At 46.1% G+C, this 25,189-nt stretch overlaps 1 protein-coding gene across 1 annotated transcript in view; it reads left to right on the top strand.

The window, feature by feature from the left end:
* VWF (von Willebrand factor) overlaps window positions 1-25,189 on the top strand; it is a 487,638-nt gene that overhangs the window by 45,970 nt on the left and 416,479 nt on the right. Inside the window, exons 7-8 of the mRNA XM_063928500.1 lie at window positions 19,408-19,624; window positions 24,679-24,801. Coding sequence (XP_063784570.1) covers window positions 19,408-19,624; window positions 24,679-24,801 — 340 coding nt within the window. The remainder of the gene's footprint in view (window positions 1-19,407; window positions 19,625-24,678; window positions 24,802-25,189) is intronic.

Raw genomic sequence — 25,189 nt, 5'->3', positions numbered from 1 at the left:
CAGAAGACTGGAGCACCACCAAAAACTACTGAACCTGCCCTGCCATCATCTGAAGCAAGAAGTGGTAACGAGGTGGAATTCAACCCTCTATATGCTTCAGAGGTTGGAGGAGCAGCAAAAGGCCATTGAAGCCTATACAATTGAGCACGATATAGGAGGTGGAATGCACCTGTCTCAAGCGCAGTGGAGAATGATTTCAACGTTGTGCAAGGTTCTGATGCCCTTTGAACTTGCCACACGTGAAGTCAGTTCAGACACTGCCAGCCTGAGTCAGGTCATTCCCCTCATCAGGCTTTAGCAGAAGAAGCTGGAGACATTGAAGGAGGAGCTAACACGGAGCGATTCCGCTAGGCATGTGGGACTTGTGGATGGAGCCCTTAATTCGCTTAACAAGGATTCACGGGTGGTCAATCTGTTGAAATCAGAGCACTACATTTTGGCCACCGTGCTCGATCCTAGATTTAAAGCCTACCTTGGATCTCTCTTTCCGGCAGACACAAGTCTGCTGGGGTTGAAAGACCTGCTGGTGAGAAAATTGTCAAGTCAAGCGGAACGCGACCTGTCAACATCTCCTCCTTCACATTCTCCCGCAACTGGGGGTGCGAGGAAAAGGCTCAGAATTCCGAGCCCACCCGCTGGCGGTGATGCAGGGCAGTCTGGAGCGACTGCTGATGCTGACATCTGGTCCGGACTGAAGGACCTGACAACGATTACGGACATGTCGTCTACTGTCACTGCATATGATTCTCTCACCATTGAAAGAATGGTGGAGGATTATATGAGTGACCGCATCCAAGTAGGCACGTCACACAGTCCGTACTTATACTGGCAGGAAAAAGAGGCAATTTGGAGGCCCTTGCACAAACTGGCTTTATTCTACCTAAGTTGCCCTCCCACAAGTGTGTACTCCGAAAGAGTGTTTAGTGCCGCCGCTCACCTTGTCAGCAATCGGCGTACGAGGTTACATCCAGAAAATGTGGAGAAGATGATGTTCATTAAAATGAATTATAATCAATTCCTCCGTGGAGACATTGACCAGCAGCAATTGCCTCCACAAAGTACACAGGGAGCTGAGATGGTGGATTCCAGTGGGGACGAATTGATAATCTGTGAGGAGGGGGATGTACACGGTGATATATCGGAGGATGATGATGAGGTGGACATCTTGCCTCTGTAGAGCCAGTTTGTGCAAGGAGAGATTAATTGCTTCTTTTTTGGTGGGGGTCCAAACCAACCCGTCATTTCAGTCACAGTCGTGTGGCAGACCCTGTCACTGAAATGATGGGTTGGTTAAAGTGTGCATGTCCTGTTTATACAACATAAGGGTGGGTGGGAGGGCCCAAGGACAATTCCATCTTGCACCTCTTTTTTCTTTAATTTTTCTTTGCGTCATGTGCTGTTTGTGGAATGTTTTTTGGAAGGGCCATCCTGCGTGACACTGCAGTGCCACTCCTAGATGGGCCCGGTGTTTGTGTCGGCCACTAGGGTCGCTTATCTTACTCACACAGCTACCTCATTGCGCCTCTTTTTTTCTTTGCGTCATGTGCTGTTTGGGGAGGGTTTTTTGGAAGGGCCATCCTGCGTGACACTGCAGTACCACTCCTAGATGGGCCCGGTGTTTGTGTCGGCCACTAGGGTCGCTTATCTTACTCACACAGCTACCTCATTGCGCCTCTTTTTTTCTTTGCGTCATGTGCTGTTTGGGGAGGGTTTTTTGGAAGGGCCATCCTGCGTGACACTGCAGTGCCACTCCTAGATGGGCACGGTGTTTGTGTCGGCCACTAGGGTCGCTTATCTTACTCACACAGCTACCTCATTGCGCCTCTTTTTTTCTTTGCGTCATGTGTTGTTTGGGGAGGGTTTTTTGGAAGGGCCATCCTGCGTGACACTGCAGTGCCACTCCTAGATGGGCACGGTGTTTGTGTCGGCCACTAGGGTCGCTTATCTTACTCACACAGCTACCTCATTGCGCCTCTTTTTTTCTTTGCGTCATGTGCTGTTTGGGGAGGGTTTTTTGGAAGGGCCATCCTGCGTGACACTGCAGTGCCACTCCTAGATGGGCCCGGTGTTTGTGTCGGCCACTAGGGTCGCTTATCTTACTCACACAGCTACCTCATTGCGCCTCTTTTTTTCTTTGCGTCATGTGCTGTTTGGGGAGGGTTTTTTGGAAGGGCCATCCTGCGTGACACTGCAGTGCCACTCCTAGATGGGCACGGTGTTTGTGTCGGCCACTAGGGTCGCTTATCTTACTCACACAGCTACCTCATTGCGCCTCTATTTTTCTTTGCGTCATGTGCTGTTTGGGGAGGGTTTTTTGGAAGGGCCATCCTGCGTGACACTGCAGTGCCACTCCTAGATGGGCACGGTGTTTGTGTCGGCCACTAGGGTCGCTTATCTTACTCACACAGCTACCTCATTGTGCCTCTTTTTTTCTTTGCGTCATGTGCTGTTTGGGGAGGGTTTTTTGGAAGGGCCATCCTGCGTGACACTGCAGTGCCACTCCTAGATGGGCCCGGTGTTTGTGTCGGCCACTAGGGTCGCTTATCTTACTCACACAGCTACCTCATTGCGCCTCTTTTTTTCTTTGCGTCATGTGCTGTTTGGGGAGGGTTTTTTGGAAGGGCCATCCTGCGTGACACTGCAGTGCCACTCCTAGATGGGCCCGGTGTTTGTGTCGGCCACTAGGGTCGCTTATCTTACTCACACAGCTACCTCATTGCGCCTCTTTTTTTCTTTGCGTCATGTGCTGTTTGGGGAGGGTTTTTTGGAAGGGCCATCCTGCGTGACACTGCAGTGCCACTCCTAGATGGGCACGGTGTTTGTGTCGGCCACTAGGGTCGCTTATCTTACTCACACAGCTACCTCATTGCGCCTCTTTTTTTCTTTGCGTCATGTGCTGTTTGGGGAGGTTTTTTTGGAAGGGCCATCCTGCGTGACACTGCAGTGCCACTCCTAGATGGGCCCGGTGTTTGTGTCGGCCACTAGGGTCGCTTATCTTACTCACACAGCTACCTCATTGCGCCTCTTTTTTTCTTTGCGTCATGTGCTGTTTGGGGAGGGTTTTTTGGAAGGGCCATCCTGCGTGACACTGCAGTGACACTCCTAGATGGGCCCGGTGTTTGTGTCGGCCACTGGGGTCGCTTATCTTACTCACACAGCTACCTCATTGCGCCTCTTTTTTTCTTTGCGTCATGTGCTGTTTGGGGAGTGTTTTTTGGAAGGGCCATCCTGCGTGACACTGCAGTGCCACTCCTAGATGGGCACGGTGTTTGTGTCGGCCACTAGGGTCGCTTAGCTTAGTCATCCAGCGACCTAGGTGCAAATTTTAGGACTAAAAATAATATTGTGAGGTGTGAGGTATTCAGAATAGACTGAAAATGAGTGGAAATTATGGTTTTTGAGGTTAATAATACTTTGGGATCAAAATGACCCCCAAATTCTATGATTTAAGCTGTTTTTTAGTGTTTTTAAAAAAAAAAACCCGAATCCAAAACACACCCGAATCCGACAAAAAAAATTCGGTGAGGTTTTGCCAAAACGCGGTCGAACCCAAAACACGGCCGCGGAACCGAACCCAAAACCAAAACACAAAACCCGAAAAATTTCAAGTGCACATCTCTAGTTAGCTCCTCCTTCAATGTCTCCAGCTTCTTCTGCAAAAGCCTGATGAGGGGAATGACCTGACTCAGGCTGGCAGTGTCTGAACTGACTTCACGTGTGGCAAGTTCAAAAGGTTGCAGAACCTTGCACAACGTTGAAATCATTCTCCACTGCGCTTGAGACAGGTGCATTCCACCTCCTATATCGTGGTCAGTTGTATAGGCTTGAATGGCCTTTTGCTGCTCCTCCAACCTCTGAAGCATATAGAGGGTTGAATTCCACCTCGTTACCACTTCTTGCTTCAGATGATGGCAGGGCAGGTTCAGGCGTTTTTGGTGTTGCTCCAGTCTTCTGTACGTGGTGCCTGTACGCCGAAAGTGTCCCGCAATTCTTCTGGCCACCGACAGCATCTCTTGCACGCCCCTGTCGTTTTTTAAATAATTCTGCACCACCAAATTCAAGGTATGTGCAAAACATGGGACGTGCTGGAATTTGCCCATATTTAATGCACACACAATATTGCTGGCGTTGTCCGATGCCACAAATCCACAGGAGAGTCCAATTGGGGTAAGCCATTCTGCGATGATCTTCCTCAGTTGCCGTAAGAGGTTTTCAGCTGTGTGCGTATTCTGGAAAGCGGTGATACAAAGCGTAGCCTGCCTAGGAAAGAGTTGGCGTTTGCGAGATGCTGCTACTGGTGCCGCCGCTGCTGTTCTTGCGGCGGGAGTCAATACATCTACCCAGTGGGCTGTCACAGTCATATAGTCCTGAGTATGCCCTGCTCCACTTGTCCACATGTCCGTGGTTAAGTGGACATTGGGTACAACTGCATTTTTTAGGACACTGGTGAGTCTTTTTCTGAGGTCTGTGTACATTTTTGGTATCGCCTGCCTAGAGAAATGGAACCTAGATGGTATTTGGTACCGGGGACACAGTACCTCAAACAAGTCTATAGTTGGCTCTGCAGTAATGATGGATACCGGAACCACGTTTCTCACCGCCCAGGATGCCAAGGCCTCAGTTATCCGCTTTGCAGCAGGATGACTGCTGTGATATTTCATCTTCCTCGCAAAGGACTGTTGGACAGTCAATTGCTTACTGGAAGTAGTACAAGTGGGCTTACGACTTCCCCTCTGGGATGACCATCGACTCCCAGCAGCAACAACAGCAGCGCCAGCAGCAGTAGGCGTTACACGCAAGGATGCATCGGAGGAATCCCAGGCAGGAGAGGACTCATCAGAATTGCCAGTGACATGGCCTGCAGGACTATTGGCATTCCTGGGGAAGAAGGAAATTGACACTGAGGGAGTTGGTGGGGTGGTTTGCGTGAGCTTGGTTACAAGAGGAAGGGATTTACTGGTCAGTGGACTGCTTCCGCTGTCGCCCAAAGTTTTTGAACTTGTCACTGACTTATGATGAATGCGCTGCAGGTGACGTATAAGGGAGGATGTTCCGAGGTGGTTAACGTCCTTACCCCTACTTATTACAGCTTGACAAAGGCAACACACGGCTTGACACCTGTTGTCCGCATTTCTGTTGAAATACTTCCACACCGAAGAGCTGATTTTTTTGGTATTTTCACCAGGCATGTCAATGGCCATATTCCTCCCACGGACAACAGGTGTCTCCCCGGGTGCCTGACTTAAACAAACCACCTCACCATCAGAATCCTCCTTGTCAATTTCCTCCCCAGCGCCAGCAACACCCATATCCTCCTCATCCTGGTGTACTTCAACACTGACATCTTCAATCTGACTATCAGGTACTGGACTGCGGGTGCTCCTTCCAGCACTTGCAGGGGGCGTGCAAATGGTGGAAGGCGCATGCTCTTCACGTCCAGTGTTGGGAAGGTCAGGCATCGCAACCGACACAATTGGACTCTCCTTGTGGATTTGTGATTTCGAAGAACGCACAGTTCTTTGCTGTGCTTTTGCCAGCTTAAGTCTTTTCATTTTTCTAGCGAGAGGCTGAGTGCTTCCATCCTCATGTGAAGCTGAACCACTAGCCATGAACATAGGCCAGGGCCTCAGCCGTTCCTTGCCACTCCGTGTGGTAAATGGCATATTGGCAAGTTTACGCTTCTCCTCCGACGATTTTATTTTAGATTTTTGAGTCCTTTTTTTACTGATATTTTGTGTTTTGGATTTTACATGCTCTGTACTATGACATTGGGCATCGGCCTTGGCAGACGACGTTGATGGAATTTCATTGTTTCGGCCATGACTAGTGGCAGCAGCTTCAGCACGAGGTGGAAGTGGATCTTGATCTTTCCCTATTTTTGGAACCTCAACATTTTTGTTCTCCATATTTTAATAGGCACAACTAAAAGGCACCTCAGGTAAACAATGGAGATGGATGGATACTAGTATACTTATGGATGACGAGTGACTGACGACACAGAGGTAGCTACAGCCGTGGACTACCGTACTGCGTCTGCAGTGGCGGATCTTGCCACGGGCAAGCAGGACTTTTGCCCGGGGCGCCGCCTTCCGGATGGCGCTGGCGCCGTCCGGAGGGCGCCGCACCATGGCAAGATCCGCCACTGCTGTCCGCTGTGTCCCTGTCCGCCTCCGCTGCCGTCCCCGTCCCCATCCCGTCCCCGTCCGCCTCCTGAAGGGAACTAGACGCTATGCGTCTAGTTTCCCTTCCTGGAGAGTAACTTTGCTGAGCGGTGCGCGATGACGTCATCGCGCACCGCACAGCAAAGGTCCTCTCTACGAAGGGAACTAGACTCATAGCGTCTAGTTTCCCTTCGTGGAGAGGACCTTTTGCTGTGCGGTGCGCGATGACGTCATCGCGCACCGCTCAGCATTCAAGCGGCGCTTTTAATGTACAGGGGGCGTAATTGACCACGCCCCCTGTATTAGGCCACGCCCCATTTCCTGCCCGGGGCGCAGAGCGCCCTTGAACCGGCCCTGTGCGTCTGCTAGTATAGAGATGATAATGATATAAAAAATATATATTTATCACTACTGCAGGTATATATAATATAATGACGGACCTGCTGGACACTGTCAGCAGACTCCTAAACTACTAGTATGAAGAAGATAGAAAAAAAAACCCCACCACAGGTAGGTATACAATTATGGACGAGCACTGACGACACAGAGGTAGCTACAGCCGTGGACTACCGTACTGCGTCTGCTAGTATAGAGATGATAATGATATAAAAAATATATATATATCACTACTGCAGGTATATATAATATAATGACGGACCTGCTGGACACTGTCAGCAGACTCCTAAACTACTAGTATGAAGAAGATAGAAAAAAAAAACCCACCACAGGTAGGTATACAATTATGGACGAGCACTGACGACACAGAGGTAGCTACAGCCGTGGACTACCGTACTGCGTCTGCTAGTATAGAGATGATAATGATATAAAAAATATATATATATCACTACTGCAGGTATATATAATATAATGACGGACCTGCTGGACACTGTCAGCAGACTCCTAAACTACTAATATGAAGAAGATAGAAAAAAAAACCCCACCACAGGTAGGTATACAATTATGGACGAGCACTGACGACACAGAGGTAGCTAGAGATGAGCGCCGGAAATTTTTCGGGTTTTGTGTTTTGGTTTCGGTTCCGCGGCCGTGTTTTGGGTTCGACCGCGTTTTGGCAAAACCTCACCGAATTTTTTTTGTCGGATTCGGGTGTGTTTTGGATTCGGGTGTTTTTTTCCAAAAAACCTAAAAAACAGCTTAAATCATAGAATTTGGCGGTCATTTTGATCCCAAAGTATTATTAACCTCAAAAACCATAATTTCCACTCATTTTCAGTCTATTCTGAATACCTCACACCTCACAATATTATTTTTAGTCCTAAAATTTGCACCGAGGTCGCTGTGTGAGTAAGATAAGCGACCCTAGTGGCCGACACAAACACCGGGCCCATCTAGGAGTGGCACTGCAGTGTCACGCAGGATGGCCCTTCCAAAAAACCCTCCCCAAACAGCACATGACGCAAAGAAAAAAAGAGGCGCAATGAGGTAGCTGTGTGAGTAAGATTAGCGACCCTAGTGGCCGACACAAACACCGGGCCCATCTAGGAGTGGCACTGCAGTGTCACGCAGGATGTCCCTTCCAAAAAACCCTCCCCAAACAGCACATGACGCAAAGAAAAAAAGAGGCGCAATGAGGTAGCTGTGTGAGTAAGATAAGCGACCCTAGTGGCCGACACAAACACCGGGCCCATCTAGGAGTGTCACTGCAGTGTCACGCAGGATGTCCCTTCCAAAAAACCCTCCCCAAACAGCACATGACGCAAAGAAAAAAAGAGGCGCAATGAGGTAGCTGTGTGAGTAAGATAAGCGACCCTAGTGGCCGACACAAACACCGGGCCCATCTAGGAGTGGCACTGCAGTGTCACGCAGGATGTCCCTTCCAAAAAACCCTCCCCAAACAGCACATGACGCAAAGAAAAAGAAAAGAAAAAAGAGGTGCAAGATGGAATTGTCCTTGGGCCCTCCCACCCACCCTTATGTTGTATAAACAAAACAGGACATGCACACTTTAACCAACCCATCATTTCAGTGACAGGGTCTGCCACACGACTGTGACTGATATGACGGGTTGGTTTGGACCCCCCCCAAAAAAGAAGCAATTAATCTCTCCTTGCACAAACTGGCTCTACAGAGGCAAGATGTCCACCTCATCATCACCCTCCGATATATCACCGTGTACATCCCCCTCCTCACAGATTATCAATTCGTCCCCACTGGAATCCACCATCTCAGCTCCCTGTGTACTTTGTGGAGGCAATTGCTGCTGGTCAATGTCTCCGCGGAGGAATTGATTATAATTCATTTTAATGAACATCATCTTCTCCACATTTTCTGGATGTAACCTCGTACGCCGATTGCTGACAAGGTGAGCGGCGGCACTAAACACTCTTTCGGAGTACACACTTGTGGGAGGGCAACTTAGGTAGAATAAAGCCAGTTTGTGCAAGGGCCTCCAAATTGCCTCTTTTTCCTGCCAGTATAAGTACGGACTGTGTGACGTGCCTACTTGGATGCGGTCACTCATATAATCCTCCACCATTCTATCAATGTTGAGAGAATCATATGCAGTGACAGTAGACGACATGTCCGTAATCGTTGTCAGGTCCTTCAGTCCGGACCAGATGTCAGCATCAGCAGTCGCTCCAGACTGCCCTGCATCACCGCCAGCGGGTGGGCTCGGAATTCTGAGCCTTTTCCTCGCACCCCCAGTTGCGGGAGAATGTGAAGGAGGAGATGTTGACAGGTCGCGTTCCGCTTGACTTGACAATTTTGTCACCAGCAGGTCTTTCAACCCCAGCAGACTTGTGTCTGCCGGAAAGAGAGATCCAAGGTAGGCTTTAAATCTAGGATCGAGCACGGTGGCCAAAATGTAGTGCTCTGATTTCAACAGATTGACCACCCGTGAATCCTTGTTAAGCGAATTAAGGGCTCCATCCACAAGTCCCACATGCCTAGCGGAATCGCTCCGTGTTAGCTCCTCCTTCAATGTCTCCAGCTTCTTCTGCAAAAGCCTGATGAGGGGAATGACCTGACTCAGGCTGGCAGTGTCTGAACTGACTTCACGTGTGGCAAGTTCAAAGGGCATCAGAACCTTGCACAACGTTGAAATCATTCTCCACTGCGCTTGAGACAGGTGCATTCCACCTACTATATCGTGCTCAATTGTATAGGCTTGAATGGCCTTTTGCTGCTCCTCCAACCTCTGAAGCATATAGAGGGTTGAATTCCACCTCGTTACCACTTCTTGCTTCAGATGATGGCAGGGCAGGTTCAGTAGTTTTTGGTGGTGCTCCAGTCTTCTGTACGTGGTGCCTGTACGCCGAAAGTGTCCCGCAATTCTTCTGGCCACCGACAGCATCTCTTGCACGCCCCTGTCGTTTTTTAAAAAATTCTGCACCACCAAATTCAAGGTATGTGCAAAACATGGGACGTGCTGGAATTTGCCCATATTTAATGCACACACAATATTGCTGGCGTTGTCCGATGCCACAAATCCACAGGAGAGTCCAATTGGGGTAAGCCATTCCGCGATGATCTTCCTCAGTTGCCGTAAGAGGTTTTCAGCTGTGTGCGTATTCTGGAAAGCGGTGATACAAAGCGTAGCCTGCCTAGGAAAGAGTTGGCGTTTGCGAGATGCTGCTACTGGTGCCGCCGCTGCTGTTCTTGCGGCGGGAGTCCATACATCTACCCAGTGGGCTGTCACAGTCATATAGTCCTGACCCTGCCCTGCTCCACTTGTCCACATGTCCGTGGTTAAGTGGACATTGGGTACAACTGCATTTTTTAGGACACTGGTGAGTCTTTTTCTGACGTCCGTTTACATTCTCGGTATCGCCTGCCTAGAGAAGTGGAACCTAGATGGTATTTGGTAACGGGGGCACACTGCCTCAATAAATTGTCTAGTTCCCTGTGAACTAACGGCGGATACCGGACGCACGTCTAACACCAACAGAGTTGTCAAGGCCTCAGTTATCCGCTTTGCAGCAGGATGACTGCTGTGATATTTCATCTTCCTCGCAAAGGACTGTTGAACAGTCAATTGCTTACTGGAAGTAGTACAAGTGGGCTTACGACTTCCCCTCTGGGATGACCATCGACTCCCAGCAGCAACAACAGCAGCGCCAGCAGCAGTAGGCGTTACACGCAAGGATGCATCGGAGGAATCCCAGGCAGGAGAGGACTCGTCAGAATTGCCAGTGACATTGCCTGCAGGACTATTGGCATTCCTGGGGAAGGAGGAAATTGACACTGAGGGAGTTGGTGGGGTGGTTTGCGTGAGCTTGGTTACAAGAGGAAGGGATTTACTGGTCAGTGGACTGCTTCCGCTGTCACCCAAAGTTTTTGAACTTGTCACTGACTTATTATGAATGCGCTGCAGGTGACGTATAAGGGAGGATGTTCCGAGGTGGTTAACGTCCTTACCCCTACTTATTACAGCTTGACAAAGGGAACACACGGCTTGACACCTGTTGTCCGCATTTCTGGTGAAATACTTCCACACCGAAGAGCTGATTTTTTTGGTATTTTCACCAGGCATGTCAACGGCCATATTCCTACCACGGACAACAGGTGTCTCCCCGGGTGCCTGACTTAAACAAACCACCTCACCATCAGAATCCTCCTGGTCAATTTCCTCCCCAGCGCCAGCAACACCCATATCCTCCTCATCCTGGTGTACTTCAACACTGACATCTTCAATCTGACTATCAGGAACTGGACTGCGGGTGCTCCTTCCATCACTTGCAGGGGGCGTGCAAATGGTGGAAGGCGCATGCTCTTCACGTCCAGTGTTGGGAAGGTCAGGCATCGCAACCGACACAATTGGAGTCGGACTCTCCTTGTGGATTTGGGATTTCGAAGAACGCACAGTTCTTTGCGGTGCTACTGCTTTTGCCAGCTTTAGTCTTTTCATTTTTCTAGCGAGAGGCTGAGTGCTTCCATCCTCATGTGAAGCTGAACCACTAGCCATGAACATAGGCCAGGGCCTCAGCCGTTCCTTGCCACTCCGTGTGGTAAATGGCATATTGGCAAGTTTACGCTTCTCCTCCGACAATTTTATTTTAGGTTTTGGAGTCCTTTTTTTACTGATATTTGGTGTTTTGGATTTGACATGCTCTGTACTATGACATTGGGCATCGGCCTTGGCAGACGACGTTGCTGGCATTTCATCGTCTCGGCCATGACTAGTGGCAGCAGCTTCAGCACGAGGTGGAAGTGGATCTTGATCTTTCCCTAATTTTGGAACCTCAACATTTTTGTTCTCCATATTTTAATAGGCACAACTAAAAGGCACCTCAGGTAAACAATGGAGATGGATGGATTGGATACTAGTATACAATTATGGACGGGCTGCCGAGTGCCGACACAGAGGTAGCCACAGCCGTGAACTACCGCACTGTACTGTGTCTGCTGCTAATATATAGACTGGTTGATAAAGAGATAGTATACTCGTAACTAGTATGTATGTATAAAGAAAGAAAAAAAAACCACGGTTAGGTGGTATATACAATTATGGACGGGCTGCTGAGTGCCGACACAGAGGTAGCCACAGCCGTGAACTACCGCACTGTACTGTGTCTGCTGCTAATATATAGACTGGTTGATAAAGAGATAGTATACTCGTAACTAGTATGTATGTATAAAGAAAGAAAAAAAAACCACGGTTAGGTGGTATATACAATTATGGACGGGCTGCCGAGTGCTGACACAGAGGTAGCCACAGCCGTGAACTACCGCACTGTACTGTGTCTGCTGCTAATATATAGACTGGTTGATAAAGAGATAGTATACTCGTAACTAGTATGTATGTATAAAGAAAGAAAAAAAAACCACGGTTAGGTGGTATATACAATTATGGACGGGCTGCCGAGTGCCGACACAGAGGTAGCCACAGCCGTGAACTACCGCACTGTACTGTGTCTGCTGCTAATATATAGACTGGTTGATAAAGAGATAGTATACTCGTAACTAGTATGTATGTATAAAGAAAGAAAAAAAAACCACGGTTAGGTGGTATATACAATTATGGACGGGCTGCCGAGTGCCGACACAGAGGTAGCCACAGCCGTGAACTACCGCACTGTACTGTGTCTGCTGCTAATATAGACTGGTTGATAAAGAGATAGTATACTCGTAACTAGTATGACTATAAAGAAAGAAAAAAAAAACACGGTTAGGTGGTATATACAATTATGGACGGGCTGCCGAGTGCCGACACAGAGGTAGCCACAGCCGTGAACTACCGCACTGTACTGTGTCTGCTGCTAATATATAGACTGGTTGATAAAGAGATAGTATACTCGTAACTAGTATGTATGTATAAAGAAAGAAAAAAAAACCACGGTTAGGTGGTATATACAATTATGGACGGGCTGCCGAGTGCCGACACAGAGGTAGCCACAGCCGTGAACTACCGCACTGTACTGTGTCTGCTGCTAATATAGACTGGTTGATAAAGAGATAGTATACTCGTAACTAGTATGTATGTATAAAGAAAGAAAAAAAAACCACGGTTAGGTGGTATATACAATTATGGACGGGCTGCCGAGTGCCGACACAGAGGTAGCCACAGCCGTGAACTACCGCACTGTACTGTGTCTGCTGCTAATATATAGACTGGTTGATAAAGAGATAGTATACTCGTAACTAGTATGTATGTATAAAGAAAGAAAAAAAAACCACGGTTAGGTGGTATATACAATTATGGACGGGCTGCCGAGTGCCGACACAGAGGTAGCCACAGCCGTGAACTACCGCACTGTACTGTGTCTGCTGCTAATATAGACTGGTTGATAAAGAGATAGTATACTCGTAACTAGTATGACTATAAAGAAAGAAAAAAAAACCACGGTTAGGTGGTATATACAATTATGGACGGGCTGCCGAGTGCCGACACAGAGGTAGCCACAGCCGTGAACTACCGCACTGTACTGTGTCTGCTGCTAATATAGACTGGTTGATAAAGAGATAGTATACTACTAATATTATATATACTGATGGTCAGGTCACTGGTCACTAGTCACACTGGCAGTGGCACTCCTGCAGCAAAAGTGTGCACTGTTTAATTTTAATATAATATTATGTACTCCTGGCTCCTGCTATAACCTATAACTGGCACTGCAGTGCTACCCAGTCTCCCCCACAATTATAAGCTGTGTGAGCTGAGCACAGTCAGATATATATATACATTGATGCAGCACACTGGGCTGAGCAGTGCACACAGATATGGTATGTGACTGAGTCACTGTGTGTATCGTTTTTTTCAGGCAGAGAACGGATATATTAAATAAAACAAACAACTGCACTGTCTGGTGGTCACTGTGGTCGTCAGTCACTAAACTCTGCACTCTCTTCTACAGTATCACAGCCTCAGGTCAATCTCTCTCTCTCTCTCTCAACCCTAATCTAAATGGAGAGGACGCCAGCCACGTCCTCTCCCTATCAATCTCAATGCACGTGTGAAAATGGCGGCGACGCGCGGCTCCTTATATAGAATCCGAGTCTCGCGATAGAATCCGAGCCTCGCGAGAATCCGACAGCGTCATGATGACGTTCGGGCGCGCTCGGGTTAACCGAGCAAGGCGGGAAGATCCGAGTCGCTCGGACCCGTGAAAAAAAAACATGAAGTTCGGGCGGGTTCGGATTCAGAGAAACCGAACCCGCTCATCTCTAGAGGTAGCCACAGCCGTGGACTACCGTACTGCGTCTGCTAATATAGAGATGATAAAGATGATAGAGATGAACAAAAAAAATATAACACTACTGCAGGTAAATATTTATATAATATAATGAATGACGGACCTGCTGGACACTGTCAGCAGAATGCGTTTATAGAATAAAAAAAAAAAACACCACAGGAGTGTTTAACTTTTTCAGGCAGACAATATACTGGTGGTCACTGGTCAGTCACACTGGCAGCAAAAGTGTGCACTGTACTCCTGCTATAACTGCACCCCAGTCTCCCCCACAATTCAGCTGTGTGAGCAGTGAGCACTCAGCACAGTCAGATATACATAGATGATATTATCATGCAGCACACTGAGGCTGAGCACAGATATGGTATGTGACTGTGTATCGTTTTTTTTCAGGCAGAGAACGGATTATATTAAATAATAAATAAAACTGGTGGTGGTCACTAGTAACTATCAGCAAAACTCTGCACTCTGAGTACTCCTAATGCTCCCCAAAATTACTAAGTTAGTAGTAAATCAACTCAAGTGTCTCTATCTATTCTAACGGAGAGGACGCCAGCCACGTCCTCTCCCTATCAATCTCAATGCACGTGTGAAAATGGCGGCGACGCGCGGCTCCTTATATAGAATCCGAGTCTCGCGATAGAATACGAGCCTCGCGAGAATCCGACAGCGGGATGATGACGTTCGGGCGCGCTCGGGTTAACCGAGCAAGGCGGGAAGATCCGAGTCTGCCTCGGACCTGTGTAAAAAGGCTGAAGTTCGGGGGGGTTCGGATTCCGAGGAACCGAACCCGCTCATCTCTACTGAAAATGAGTGGAAATGAATGTTATTGATTCTAATAATACCTTAGGATCAAAATTACCCCCAAATTCTGTGATTTTAGCTGTTTTTATGTTTTTTTCAAATATCATCCAGATCCAAAACCAAAACCCGAAAAGATGGTTTTGGCAAAACCAATCCAGATCCAAAACACTAGCCCAGATCTAAAACCAAAACACAAAACCTGAAAGGTATCCGCCGCATATCTCTAGATGAAACCAGATGGAGTTCACATGAGTTGACTAAAGATAACATCTGTTTATAAAGCCAGTTTATATTTAATCAGTTTGCCATGCCTGGGAACCTCTCATTTATGCAGTGCTGCATACATTTTTATGATTTAATGACACTTGGCCAACATTGCGGGGTATCATCATACAACCCATTAAGAACCTAGCAATCTGGTGCAGTGGCGCACCCAGGGGGGGTTTCCGAGTACCCAGAAACCCCCCCTCCACAAATTTTTTTTATTTATTTTTTTAGCTGCATGAGTATTATTAATGGCTGTCTAGCGTCCTCTGCAGCCTGCTGTCTTCCTGGTGGCACTTGTAAGTGCAGTAAAAGTTTACTTTATTTTAATTATAGTACATATATATCCATGTGCATACATATATACACATGTATATACATACATACATACATACATATAAACACACACACATATAATATATACATGTGTATATATACGTGTACTGTATGTGTGTGTATGTATATATATATATATATATGTATGTATGTTTAATATGCTATGTATATGTGTTTATGTATGCGTGTGTGTGTGTATATATATATATATATATATATATATATACACAGTATATATATGTGTAGATATGTATTATAGATAGATAGATAGATAGATAGATAGATAGATAGATAGATACCCTTGTAGTAGCCGGCACTCGGAAGGCCTCCGTGGGCTTTCTGGCTCAGGTGCCATCCTATGAGGTTTCCACCTCCATCACTATCCCATGTAAAGAAGGCGGCACTCACAGACTTGAAGGTGCAAAAGAATATTTAGTAAACAAGCTGCAGAGTTATATCAACGTTTCGGGGCGCGCAGCCCCTTCATCATCCTGATGAAGGGGCTGTGCGCCCCGAAACATTGATGTAACTCTGCAGCTTGTTTACTAAATATTCTTTTGCACCTTCAAGTCTCTGAGTGCCGCCTTCTTTACATGGGATATATATATATATATATATATATATATACACACACAGACACACTAGTTTTACGGACCCAGCATATACTGGGCCACCTCAGTCCCCACCCCCGTGATTGGCTCCACCCAGTTCTGGAAACCCCCCCATGCAAATCCTGCGTTTGCCACTGTGGTGGACCATTATGCAATAGGTAGCATCTCCTTGTGTATCAATGCCTATTTCCCTATAGATTGTAAGCTTGCTAGCAGGGCCTTCCTACCTCTATGTCTGTCTGTTTTTACTCAGTTTTGTTCTATTACTGTTGTTCTAATTGTAAAGAGTAATGGAATATGCTGCGCTATATAAGAAACTGCTAATAAATAAATAATATATTTATGTCTGTATCAAACGTGATGCCACTTGTACTAAGGTGAGTAATGCATTGCTTAGCTACATGTATAGTGGCATGAAGCAGAGTATGCAGTTCAGAAATGCCAGCTGTTATTGGGAAATTCAGGTATGAAAAGTTACATTCTCATAGTGGGTGGGAGGATTAGATGTTTATTTCAAATAATCTCCCTTTCATACATCTGCATATAATTTTTTACATTGTTCTGTAACTGGAAAGAACACGGAGGACATTGCTATATGGCAGCAGTGTCATAAACCTCCTGGCCCTGCAGGTTCAGGCTCCGATTAGGCACATAAAGTGTTAGCAATTTTATTGGGAGGAATTAAAGGAATGGTTAGGGGAATTTGATTGGAGCAGCAGTTTGAGGAGGGGATTGTGTATTAATAGGTAGGGAAGTTTCTGGAAGGTTCATCCTCTTTTGCTGGGTCGTTACCCTCCCGTCCCTCCCTTGTTGTGGATTTGGTTTCATGTGTCGGCTGGTTATTGATTGGGTTGGTTGAGGTGGCCAGTCTCAGAACGGCTTAGGTGTTGTTATGGTTAGGCATAGGTTAATTTTCCCTGGGGAGCAGTTCAGTCAGGGAAGAGTATGGGCATGGTCAAACAGGGGCGGATCGGAGGGCATCATCGGACTCGGTGGGCCTCCTTTCTCCTTACACATGGCTGAACTGCTGCCTCAAGTTGATGCTGATGTGGGCAGATGGCCTCATCAGTTTGGAGTGTTGCTCTCGCAAGGCTTGGGCAGTTGGTCCTGCTTGGCGAGTCAGATGGGCAAGGAAGGTGGCAGTTGGCTCTTCCTTGCCTGTCGGGCAGTTGGCCCAAGTTCATATAGTTATTGTTAATATGTTTGCTTACGCTCGGCCGTTCTTACCTTGCCACCATACTTTAGTTAGCTTTAAATTTAAATAGTTAGTTTAAACCCTCTCAATAAATAAGCTGACCCATTTCACCGCAATTTACAGTTGTCCGTGTGTTTATTTATATATAAGTTGGTGTGCATGGAGCATGGGAATGCATGGGCCATGGAGAGTTTATGATTTTGTAGAATGTGACAGAATATCAGGTAAACGTTTGGTGCAGGCAGGACCGTCTCCAGGCATGTTCCTTAGAAGCGGCCGCGCAGGGCGCCGACTCCTAAGGGCAGCTGGTAGCCGGACGCATTTCAAATCAGCCACACTCTGGGGGCACGTGTATCTGGCACTCTAGGGGGCAAGTGTATCTGGCACTCTGGGGGCACATGTATCTGGCAATCTGTGGGGGCACGTGTATCTAGCACTCTGGGGGTACGTGTATCTGGAACTCTGGGGTCATGTGTATCTGGAACTCTGGGGGCACATGTATCTGGCACTGTGGGGGCACATGTGTATCTGACAGTGTGGGGGCATATAATGTGTATCTGACACTGCACAGCTGGGGGGATATGTGTATCTGGCACTGGTGTGAGCATATAATGTGTATCTGGCACTACTGGGGGTGTATGTGTATGTAGCACTACTGGAGGCGTATGTGTATCTGGCACTGCAATACTGGGGGCATGTGTGTATCTGGCACTGCTGGGGGTATTTAATGTGTATCTAACACTGTGGAGGCATATCATGTCTATCTGGAACTGTGGGGGCATTTAATGTGCATCTGGCACTGCTGGGAGCATATAATGTGGATCTGGCACTGTGGGGGCATATAATATGTATCTGGCACTGTGGAGGCATATAATGTGTATCTGGCACTGCACTGCTGGAGGCATATGTGTATCTGGCACTGGTGTGAGTATATAATGTGTATCTGGCACTACTTTGGGTGTATGTGTATTTGGCACCACTGGGGGCGAATGTATATCTGGCACTGCACTACTGGGGTCATTATGTGTATCTGGCACTATACTAGAGACATTATCTGTAAGGAACACTACTGTGAGTGTTATGTGTATGTGGTAATTGTGTGTGTAGAGGGGGTGTGAAAATCTATTTATTTATAGTCTGATAATATAGAGTTGGGAGGCCACGACCACTTTTCCAGGAACGTGCGCGCCATAGGCGTGCTTTTAAATTTTCTTGCTCAGGATGCTAGTAGGCCTGGAGCCGGCTTGGGTGCAGGGGGTAGAGGATTAGTTAGGGTTGGTGAGGAATGGATACAGGGGTCTGCCTAGAGAATGACCCCCAGCTGTGCATATCATGCACTCTAGTAAACCTACGGACCAGTGACACAATTTGGCATTTTCTGAGAGTTAATTCGAAATTCGAGTTTCTTGAAACATTTAGAAAAGCTAAACATTTCACAGTCCTTGAAACATTCCCTGGAAAATCAATCTAAAGAATTTAACTTTGCAGATGGATGGAACAAACTGTTACTTCTAATCCAGTTTGTTAACTTGTTAGAACAAATAAAAAATCTGTCTCTATTCTAAAATATTGGGCTTTATTGTATACTAATATCTGGGTCATGCTTATCATGTCAGCGAGGGACATTAGCACTGTATTTATTACTTGTGAGTGTTTCGTCTACTTCACGTACACTTCACAATTGTACAATCTATGGGGAGTAATGCTGGCTACACACTGGGCGTCGGGCGATATATTGGCCGTTCAAGCTTGAGTGGCCGACATATCATGAGCAGGTCAGTGGGTGTATACAAATGATATGTCTGTGACCGATGTCACAGCTGGGTGGGTGAATTCAAATGGCCGCCTAGCTGGATGTCAGGACGGACATATTGAGTGGCTGATCGGTAAGTGTAAATGCTTACCTGAGTGAGTTGGCAAGCTCTGTCGACGCGATAGGTAGTCAGGGGACATATCACTGTGGTGTGTACCCACTCTAAGGGGGAGATGCCAAAACCAACCAGCTCCTACCCATCATTTATCTATCACAGTCTATGAAATGACACATTTTAATTGGTTGCTTTGGAAACTTCCCCATTTTATCTCTCTCCAAGGCTTGATACATCTCCCCTTAGTGACACAACTGAATGTGCAGCCTATCGGTTGACTGGAATCTAGTGATATCACTGAGGGAAGAGATGGCTCTCTTCCTTGTGAATGGACAGGCTGTTTTCAAAATGGTTGCTTCCACGTTGTGAAAGAAACAGGTACACTTTAAAATGCCTGCGGCCTACTGTTGCTTGATGTATGCACTGCAATGTCCCATTCTTTGCCGTAGGTGCTCCTGACCATATAATATGCTGTGACTATGGTTATTCATGCTGACATATAATCTTTGTTTTCAGGACTTCATGCAGAGATGTCAATTTCTAAAAACATCCCCAGCGTTCACAAAGTGCCATCAAGCTGTAGATCCTGACCCCTTCGTCGCCATTTGTGAGAATGACATGTGCGAGTGTGCGGAGGACATGCACTGCCCGTGTCCGACATTCTTGGAGTATGCGAGAACATGTGCCCAAAAAGGTGTCATTGTCACCGGATGGCCAATGGCGACTACATGCCGTAAGTTAAAATCTGTCCACGCAAATTCCACCCGGGGAGGTACACATCCTTTAAGTGTAAAATGAGGCTGCTTGGTAAACCGTTTGATGCATTATTTGAGTCACGTGCAGGTTTCAATGTTTTATTTATGGGAATGCAACCGTTGTGGGAACTAAGAATGGAAACACCTGGTTAAATGAAGGTGCCAAATTTATTGAAAGCAAGGGCATCCGGATATAATTATGGCTCGTCCAGTGTTATGTAAATGATTAACATCTCGGCATGTTCATGGTCGTGTATAAGAGTGCTAGTCAGCCCTGGTTGCCTGCATTTATATATATACTCTATATATACTGTTTTATGGTGATGCCGACATATAACTCCAGGAACAGGGAAAGCATAGTCAGAAAAGTCAGATTCAGTAGCTACAAGCAAATAATTCAGGATTGTTATATTATATACAGTATTAATTTAAAGTGCAAGACAAAACATAAGTTGACTACAGAGCAGGGTGCCATGCTGGGCTTATAGTGCGTAACCCGGCCATCACACATGATATTGCACATTTGTGAGGTCAGTGGTATAAAGGGCACAGGCAATGGACTTGTTGAGCAGTGGAGGAAAGGTGATATGATGATAAGAATAATCCTTCATCATGTTCCCAACAAATGGATGGGTGCACATGTGGTGCTAAATAAAGGAACCCATAGACCTGAGAATTTCAGAGAAGAGTTCTGATGACCCTGCAATGCTGTGGTGCTCATTTTCCTGGCATGATTTGGGTGTAGTCATTCCCTACGGTCAACGCAACTTAATACTTAATGGTACTGATCATGTTTACTTCATGTTTTCATGATGAGAGAGCTGTCTTCCATTCATAGAGCGCCTATGGTCACACCATGGTGTGATGGGCATGATGTTATCCTTACGTCATGACCACCTCAATCACAGGATCTAGGACTATTCTGGGACAATGCCTCAGACAGAGGCTTATGATACCATGAAGCATGCATCCAATGGTTTATGGTGTTGGCATCCCTTCTGGCCAATTCCAGACATTGGTAGAGTAAATGCTATAGTGCATACAGGCCATACCTGCTGCATGTAAAGGCCCAATACTACTAAGTGGAGAGGAGCATGGCATATTGGAGCTTGGAGCATGGCATATTGGAGCATGGAGCATGGCATATTGGAGCATGGAGCATGGCATATTGGAGCATGGAGCATGGCATATTGAGAAATATAAGGGTCTATTAATTAAACCCATGCAGAAATATCTGTTTCCACGTGATTAAAGCAATTTTAAGTATCACTGCATATAAACATTGCCTAATGGAGGAGATACAAGAGATGGGACAAAATAACGCTACAGACTGCAGTCCCTACTTTTAGTTTGATTTGTCATATATGTCCTTTTACATTTATAAAGCAACACTTTCTTTTCGGAGGTTCATTGACCAGGTCATGCGGCATCCGTTTGGATGGTCGACCATGTTAAGGTCGACAGTCATTAGGTCGACCACTATTGATCGACATTGACATGGTCGACAAGGACATATGGTCGACCATGAAAATGGTTGACACAGGACAGGTCGACACATGAAAAGGTTGACATGGCTTTTTTTTTATTAGATTGTTTACTTTTTCATACTTTACCATCCACGTGGACTACTTTTGGGAATGGTAACCTTTCACTCGCTATGCAAGGGGACGCGGTACACTAATTGGGGTTCCTTATCATGTTACGGAAAAAATGACACCAAAAACAGTTAAAAAATCCATGTCGACATTTTCATGTGTCGACCTGTCACGAGTCGACAATTTTCATGTGTCGGCTATTAGTCCAGGTCGACCATGTCTATGTCGACCAATAGTGGTCGACCTAATGAATGTCGACCTTAACATGGTCGACCATTCATACCAGAACCAGGTCATGCAGCCTCATAAGAAGTATGTGGTAGGATACTGTATATAAATGACAGAGTACGTTCTAATGCATATTACACATCGGAATTGTCATCTGAATAGGCTAAGGGTAATCTTTCGGTCACTGAGATGGAAGGGTCTGATATGCTACTTAAAAAAGTGCAGGTAGGTAGTTACTACAACTGTTTTTAATTGGGGTAGATAAACCGCATGTTGGAAAAGTGGAAGCATTGTCTAATTGTCCCAACTCTAAGTCAAAATAGTAGTCATGGTTATTTTGGGGTATGGCTGTTTCCCCTTCTATGTTAAGAAGAAAAAAAAAGAACCTAAATTTGTTGAAATGGTCTTTGTGCTCTGTATTAGTATAATGGGCCCTACACATTTAACGACCCGCCGCCGAGCTACCCGCCGGCGGATACGGCAGACAGGCGACCCGGCAGCGGGGGGCAGTGACGGGGGGAGTGAAGTTTCTTCACTCCCCCCGTCACCCGGCTCCATAGAAGTGCTGGCAAATATGGACGAGATCATCCATATTGGCCTGCATGCACAGCCGACGGGGCACCAGCGAGGAACGAGCGCGGGACTGCGCATCGTTCATCGCTGGTGCCTCCACACTCAAAGATATGAGCGGTATCTCGTTCATTAATGAACGAGATCGTTCATATCTTTGAGGATTATCGCCCAGTGTGTACGGCCTTTTAGTAGGATATTAGATTCACTCATCTAGAAGGAATGTTTGTCAGTAAAATGAGCTATTGATTCTCTGAGATTCTATTTGACAACAGGATTAGAATGTAACAGAGTGTTAAGAGTTAATAATTATTTATTTGGCTGGAGCCAGGGAAAAAAGCCAGGTCCTGTACCTCTCTATAAGAAGGCAGAATATCCCTGGTTCTCCTCTAGAATACGGCAGGTCCAATTTGTATTATTATTATTATCCTTTAGTTATATGGCACCACAAGGAATCCGCAGCGCCCAATTACAGAGTACATAAACAAATAATCAAAACAGGAAAATAGTGACTTACAGTTGAAGGGGTGCGGATTATTAGATCTACACTAAAAAGGACTACAGTCAATAGGTCTACCACTAATGGTAGACATGCATTAGGTCGACAGGGTCAAAAGGTCGACAGGGTCCAAAGGTCGACATAGAATAGGTAGACAGTAGGAAAGGTCAACAATGTCAAAAAGTCTATATGGGTCAAAAGGACGACATGGAAATGGTCGACGCAAAAACGGTAGACACTATTTTTAAAAAACAAAAACAAATTTGAGTGTTTTGTCACTTTTCTGCCACAAACAAGCCCCATTAGTGTACCACTTCCCCTCTCGCATGGCTCGCGGTAGTCCACGTGAGTGGTAAAGAGCACCACAAGAGTTCTGTAGCTTTGTACAAGGCACAATAACAGTCCAGGTTTAAAGATGTACATGATGGCAACTAAACGCACAATTACATAGCAAAAATGGAGAGGAGATAGGGCCTTTCCCTCAGAGCTTACATTCTAAAGGATAAAGCTTCTCAGTAATGTAATTATCTGTTGTGGTAATCCACTACAGCGCACCAATGACAAGTCTCCTTATTGCATATGTGCTGGTATGATCCTGAAACATTCCAGGCGCTTTCTGGGACTTCTCCAGCATTCACTGTCATTTGGTTTTACTCTATAATTTGGTGCATGTTTGACAATTTACTATAAACTTTTCAATGTCCTCGTCCATGTGCAGTCTGAACATTACCAATGCTTGTGCATCCCATGGTAAATACTGCTCCCAGGAGAACATGATGTATTTTTGTAGGTACAGTATGTCACTGCTTGCTGTAGCTCAAGATTCACAAACCTGTCACCCATCAGTGATTATGGGGCCCATTCATCTTCACTTATTAGTAATTTTCACTTACATTAGTGAAATCCAAGAATCCGGGCTCTTCATTACACAGGTAATACACATATCACTGATCTTTCCTGCCTACCTTGCAACAGGTGTGGTATTCAAGGTCGACAGTAACTAGGTTGACCGGGTCTGTAGGTCGATAGGGTCTCTAGGTCAACATGGTCTAGGTCGACAGGTCAAAAAGTTTACATGAGTTTTTTATGGTTTTTTTGGTGTCGTTTTACCCGTACAGTGACTGGGAACCCCAATTAGTGCACCGTGTTCCCTTGCATGGCTCGCAAGCTTTGGGCAAGGTGCCTCGCTGCGCTCGGCACAGGTTACTATTCCCATTCGTAGTCCGTGTGGATCGTTAAGTATGAAAAAGGTCAAACAAAAATAAAAAATTGTGAAAAACTCATGTCAACCTTTTGACCTGTCGACCTATACCATGTTGACCTAGAGACCCTATCGACCTACAGACCCTGTCGACCTAGTAACTGTCGACCAATAGTGGTCGACCTAGCTACTGTCGACCTAGAGACCGGATCCCCTTGCAACCCTGGTACTGTCCAAGTATGAGGACCTTTGTTCATCAAGCTCCAAAAACTGAAGGTTTTTCACAGTTTGACTGTGAGAGCCTACAACTGGTTCCCAGAGGCCCATTCCTTCCTAAGAGAAGTAGGTCCAGGTTATAAGGAGGGATCTGTTCAGATCCATCCGCCCGTGCAGGCCCTCTCAGTCAGCATGCATAAACTGTGGACAGATCCAGCAGTGCAAAGTTACGCCTCTACTAAGCGGGAGCAGGACGTGTTGGCCATCTTTCCAGCCTCTTCCTGTGACCACTGCAGCTTTATTTCTTACTGTGAAAACAGCATCTCCCTGAAATGCTTTTTCAAAAGTCCAGCAAGTATATACCAATCTAAGAGGCTCAAGCACCAAACTAAAATGTTAAGCCTACAGTAGCTGTAGAGCATTAAACTTAGCAAGAACACATAATGGGGTAAATTTACTAAGGTGGGAGATTTTTAGAACTGGTGATGTTGCCCATAGCAACCAATCAGATTATATCTATTATCTGCTAGAAGCAGCTAGATAAATGGTAAGTAGAATCTGATTGGTTGCCATGGGTAACATCAGCAGTTCTAAAAATCTCCCACCAGAGTAAATTTACCCCAATGTGTTATATTCAAGATTTTACACCACCAAACACTTTTATTTCTTATTTTGTTTGAATGCATGTTCTAATTGTCATTATCTATAATTTATTTTGTGTAGAACCCCAATGCCCACATGGGATGAAGTACAATGAGTGCATATCACCTTGTGTGAAAACCTGCCAGAGTCTCAACATTAATGAACTGTGCCCGGAACAGTGCACTGACGGCTGCAGCTGTCCTGGTAAGTCACCAACACCGATCAGCCTTACTGATTCCTCATGTGAGTAAGGGGGAGATGTACTAAGCAGCGTTAAGAGTGTATAAGTGAGGCAGTGGAGAAGTTGCCCATGGCAACCAATCAGCACTGAAAAAAACATTTGTAATTTGCATACTACTAAATTGTACAAAGCAGCTGATTGGCTGCCATGGACAACTTCTCCACTGGCTCACTTCTCCACTCTTTTCACTGCTTAGTACATTTCACCCTTTTAGGGAGCCAAGTATGAGGAGGATAAATATGTTGCAAGGAATACATACTATTTCCCGGCGGGCGAGTGGTACTAGTCCCCTTGCGGGGTTGCACATGCTCTAATCTCACTCTATGGGTCTCGTGGACACCCACAACTGAG

The sequence above is a fragment of the Pseudophryne corroboree genome, chromosome 6 (assembly GCF_028390025.1).
Source record: "Pseudophryne corroboree isolate aPseCor3 chromosome 6, aPseCor3.hap2, whole genome shotgun sequence".
NCBI lineage: Eukaryota > Metazoa > Chordata > Amphibia > Anura > Myobatrachidae > Pseudophryne > Pseudophryne corroboree.
This window is presented reverse-complemented; position numbering and strand designations above follow the sequence as displayed.